The sequence below is a fragment of the Anopheles stephensi genome, unplaced genomic scaffold, assembly GCF_013141755.1.
Source record: "Anopheles stephensi strain Indian unplaced genomic scaffold, UCI_ANSTEP_V1.0 ucontig51, whole genome shotgun sequence".
In the NCBI taxonomy this organism is placed as follows: Eukaryota; Metazoa; Arthropoda; class Insecta; order Diptera; family Culicidae; genus Anopheles; species Anopheles stephensi.
Window position 1 is genome coordinate 29,110 of NW_023405418.1, and position 4,975 is coordinate 34,084.

At 45.3% G+C, this 4,975-nt stretch overlaps 3 protein-coding genes across 3 annotated transcripts; 1 reads left to right on the forward strand and 2 right to left on the reverse strand.

The window, feature by feature from the left end:
- Nucleotides 1–269: 269 nt before the first annotated feature.
- LOC118517115 (uroporphyrinogen-III synthase-like) lies at nucleotides 270–1,653 on the reverse strand. Its single transcript, XM_036062979.1, has one exon. It carries the CDS (start codon nucleotides 1,344–1,346, stop codon nucleotides 570–572), a length of 777 nt encoding a protein of 258 aa, XP_035918872.1. The 5' UTR covers nucleotides 1,347–1,653; the 3' UTR covers nucleotides 270–569.
- A 143-nt stretch (nucleotides 1,654–1,796) lies between these two features.
- Nucleotides 1,797–2,654, reverse strand: LOC118517116 (exosome complex component CSL4-like). The gene has a single exon (XM_036062980.1). The coding sequence runs from the start codon at nucleotides 2,529–2,531 to the stop codon at nucleotides 1,887–1,889; it is 645 nt and encodes a 214-aa protein (XP_035918873.1). The 5' UTR covers nucleotides 2,532–2,654; the 3' UTR covers nucleotides 1,797–1,886.
- A 539-nt stretch (nucleotides 2,655–3,193) lies between these two features.
- Nucleotides 3,194–4,711, forward strand: LOC118517112. Its single transcript, XM_036062977.1, has one exon. It carries the CDS (start codon nucleotides 3,855–3,857, stop codon nucleotides 4,110–4,112), a length of 258 nt encoding a protein of 85 aa, XP_035918870.1. The 5' UTR covers nucleotides 3,194–3,854; the 3' UTR covers nucleotides 4,113–4,711.
- Nucleotides 4,712–4,975: the final 264 nt, after the last annotated feature.

Sequence of the window (4,975 nt, forward strand, 5' to 3'; positions counted from 1 at the left end):
ACTTGACGAAACTAGCTTTCGTCAAGTAGATTTGACGTCTAAACGTAAACAAACATCTAAGCGTAAACAGAAGTGATAGATGGAAGTTTGCAGTAGGAAAAGAAACGTTGGATTAGAACGAGCGAATAGAAAATACTCTTTTCTGCGTAATAAAAAGATCTAACATGTTGAAAGCAATTTAAGAAAAACAGGTAGAAAATGGAAACTAGAAAGACATCATTCCCTTTTCTAATAAAACCCTTCTTCATCATCATTCTTCGGCTAATTCCAACTGGCTAGTATACACTTTATAACAACAAGATTTCAATAACATTCACGATTCGTTTAGTTAGGTTGGTATGGTAAGTCGCTTCATTCTACAACTTTCCAGCACTTCTTGGCTACTACTGCATCATGCATCACTACTACGAGATGTATACGGTACCCAACAGTACTCTCTTTCTCTGTTCTGATGAGTGGTCGTCTTCCAGTGTCGCTAACATTTAGGACCAAAAAAATATACACCGAAGACGGATTATTGCACTTTTTCGGGGGAGTAGGCTGGTAATCACGGACGCGTTCGCTTCCCCTTAGGTATCCTGAAGCAATGCTCCGACGACGTAATCGGGCGACGGTTTCTCGGCCGTCCGGTGCACCGTGATGCCTTTGTTTTCGATCGCTTTCTTCGTGCTTGGACCGATCGCTATGATCCGCTTGCCGGTTAGGTCGATCCGATGCTTTTCGAACACGTGCGCACAGTAGTTGATCCCGGATGGGCTAAAAAAGAGTAAACTGTCGATCGTCCGATCACTGTTTTCCTCCTCACCACGGAAGAGCGCGACCAGATTTTGCTCCAGGTCACGGTGCGGTACGGTTTCGTACACTTCTATCGAATCGAGCGAGTACCCATACTCGGACAGCTTGTTCTGCAGCACGTCCTGCTTTAGATTACCGCACGGGAAAAGGAAGGGCATCGTGACGGTTTTGTTGTACAGATCGGTTTTGATAAAGTCGGCCAAATTGCTAGCGTTCCCCGAATGATGGCCCTTTGTGTCGAGGTCAAGCGTTCGCTGGATCAGATCGCGCGACGTTTCACCGACGCTGTAGTTTTCGAGCGTTTTCCAATCGTCCTTCAGCTTCTGGCCCTGGACCGCATCCCGCACGGCCGTTATGCTTCGAGGGCTGGTAAAGATAAGGCCTGAGTACTTGTAAGGCGACAGCAGGTGATCCCGCAACACGTCCAAGTTTTTGAAGGAAAAATCTAGCGTCGGTATGAAGACGGGCACGTACCCGTGCTTCTCGAGCAGCGCGCCGTAGCTGTCCGCATTGTCGCTTTCCGATTTCAGTATCACCACCACTTTTCTCATCGTGCGAACGGGCGCGCTACAAACCGCAAAACCTGCAACGTGTACTGCAATTCGTTGCAGCAAAGAAGGAACGACAAAGCACACGGATGGGGATGCAATTGGTGTTGATTATGCGAATGAAATTTTCACCATTTATCGATGTTTATGTTTTGTTTTTGTTGTGCTGAGGGATTTTGACAGCTGATATGGGGTGATGGTAAACAAACTGGAGGTTTTTTTTTATCGTATAAAGACTATTGAGGAGGAAGAGAAGAATTTTGAACAAGAAAATTTGTAAAAAAAATATTTTAAATAAGAAAAATGTTTGAGTAGCTATTAAAATGGACTAGTTTTGGCTGTTAAATTGCAGGAAACAGCCATTCCGATCGATGGGTACAACTTTCAACCCGGATTCATAAACGCCTCGACACGTCAAATCGGTCAAATGTTTACTTGCGATTTTCAAAAATTTTGTTCGGTTTCACAGCACACGGTTTTGTCCCGCTGTACGTTTGATTTTATTTGATTTCTTCAAATATTTGTGAAAAAAAATTTTCACTCTTAAAACAACGCAAGATTTTTCTTCAACGTTACCCCTTTCTCCGGCACCACCTTGGCCACTTTGCGCGATTCTTTAACCAGCGTTTGCGGACACTGCACCTCCGTCCAACTGATCGGAACCATCGGAATCGGTTCTGCTCCCCAGATGGCTCGCGAACTGGGCGATAACGCCACCACAACGCCCAATTCGTTATCGGCCGTAGAAAGATGGAACACATTCAGCTCGATCTGATGCAGCACGCGGGCCAGCACAATATCACCCGGTCGGAAGCATTTGTGCATTTCTACTCGATCTACCTCCGTCGCTCGAACGTCCTCTTTGCGGATGATTCCTCGTAGCGTGCGATTCAGTGCCGCCTTTCCGATGCACAGGATGCGACACTTAGCCATCCGATGTTGCACTGCAGTGATGCGTGCCGTAACGATGTCCCCTATTATCGGAACCGTGGCTCCACCGCCGAACGATACCACGGAGATGAATGTGTTTTTCTCGCGCTTCTTCATCTGCACTATGCCGGCAAGCGTGGCGTGAATGTAGCCAAGCTTTTCGTACGTTCCCTCGCCGGCCACTGTGAATTCGGACGCCGCACACAACACTTGACCGGGTACACATATGAGCGCTTGTTCTTCTCTTTCTTCATCCATATTGTGGAGAAAATCAGATAGATTTTAAGGAAAAACTCAAAAGAATTGCTCTCCGGCTGGAATCAAGGGCCCATAAACGTGACTGCGGTAAACCAACACGCTTGTGTTGTCTTGACAGCAAGTTTGACAGATTGACTTACAGCGGCACCATGTGATTTTACAGCGGTACTCAAAACACTATGGTTATGAGCGGTACGAATAAGATCATTTAAATTATCTTGAATAATATAGTGTAGAGCAAAGTAAAAAAAGGGGAACCTCATGGTAAAAATAATTTTATTTTCTTCTTATTAATAGTTCGTGAAGAGGGAATTTGAAAAGTAGCAAAATCAGCAAACATTTTTTTCCAACAGAGTTTATTTCATCTTTATTCTTCAATTTTTCATTTTGAAATCGTCCGCAAAAACGTAAATATCTTCACATAAATTTCCTACTAAATCGTTACAAACTACCAAGCGCCTCCTTCCAATTTTCAAAAAGGCCAAACAACGTGCTTCCGTCCAACGTGTTTTCATCCGTGAGAGCACAACAATGTAATGAGCTCGCAAAAAGTTCGCCACTCTCTCACTGTTTATGTGCCACGGTAGAGTGCACTCTCTTCCAAGAGAACCTCCAAGAACTGGTAGCATAAAACCATCACACTGGGTTGCAACGCCATGTCAGTCGTTGGCGGGATTCCTATCGAACCGGATCGTGTCGTGGGTCTAGAGCGAATCGTACAGTACGTCTGTTTCTAACCATCCCGTTCGAAATAACACGAGAAGCTGCGTGCGTGTCGCCTCATAGTGCGGCTCGTTTGATGCGTATCCGGAAGCGAACGAAACCATCAATATCATATCGTGCATATCAACGCTGCGGCTTTAACGCGTACCATATCGGTCATATCAAAGCATCCCAAAGCCACGAGATTGATTAACCGGCAACCGGAAGCCGGCCCAGAGTAAGAGAGACACAGCGGTAGTCCCCCATCTCGTTGTACTGGTTTCCTGCTGATTGTCTCGTGGTGATTTGTCAGCTGTTAACGTCTTCATGCAAGAAGCCCGCCGTGACGTTGGTTTCGGATTGCAACATAATAATCGTTAATTTCGTTACATTAACGCACCGAGCCCGTCGGGCCACTTGAGCGTTGGTTGGTTGGTAGTGGTTTTAGTTGGTTTGTGACCAGGCCAGAGTGTGGTTTAGCATCTCCAGTTCTGTGTGTGTATGTTGTGGTTGAGTGCTTGAATTGCCACCAGTGAAGTGTAGCACTTGGACGAGTGCTTGCAAGAAGATCACCAAGAAGAAAGTGTCCATCAGCAGCCGAGAGGAGCATCAGCACCAGAAATGAGTTCAAAAGCATTACCAAATCTATTTATGCTATCAGTGGCGGTTATTGCGCTGATGGCGTTACTGATCGTCGGACCACAGCCGGCCGCCGCCAACGACAGTCAGAACATTAACCGGCTGCTTAACAATCAGGTGATTGTCAGCCGGCAGATCATGTGCGTCCTGGAGAAGAGCCCGTGTGACCAGCTCGGCCGACAGCTGAAAGGTTTGTGTACCACCGGCGGTAACGGTAGCGGTGTAAGCTCGTCAGGCTAAAGAGGCTAATTGGTAATTCGAATGGACCTGCTTTGATTTGTGCTGTGATGTACATTGTTGCTGACACTGGCGTTTTACTGGGTGTTGTTGGGAGGCGTCTTCTTGAGACATGATTTTGGAGATTGAATAAGTAGCGGAAAATTTATAAAACGAATAATATGTAAAAGAGGTTTTATGGATAATTTGAAGTTGTTCCTAACTGTCAGCTAGAATAATTCGTTGTATATTTTAATGATCTTGCTGAAAAAGGGATCGAACAACCCAGTACACGTGTATCAATTAATACGCGTATTTGCTAAATAATCATTCAAGTTTCCTTGTCAGTAGACCTACTCCAACCTAATCCATAAGAAAAAAAAAGTTTTCGCTTTCAGCAAAATTCTCAATCTGTCAACAACTTTACGCCAAACGAGTGCACGAAGCGACAAAAAAACCAGCCGCCCAGTTCCTTTTAACACCCACCCCGAAACGTGGAGGATTTAGGCAAGACAGCCCAAATGTCTTCGTGTCCGGTGGAACAGAAGCAAATACTACACCATTGATTGTTTTTCCCTTTTGTCGCTTTTCGCAATCCGCACCTAGAAGCAACCCGGATGACACAATTTGCCATGGCTGTCATCTAAAATCCCTCCTTATTTATAAGAGCGAAAGCGGGCAAGCACAAAAACCACTTCTCTCGCTCGGGAACAAAGCACTGGTTCGGGTGTTTTTTGGGGTGGACAATAGACTGGACAGACAGCGGGGCCGGAACAAACAAGCACCAAAACAAAGAGCGCACCATTGTTCAGGAAATTCATTAACGGCTCTCATAATGAAGTGAAATAGGAAGAGATTATGTTGGATTATGTTTGAATTGTTTTTCT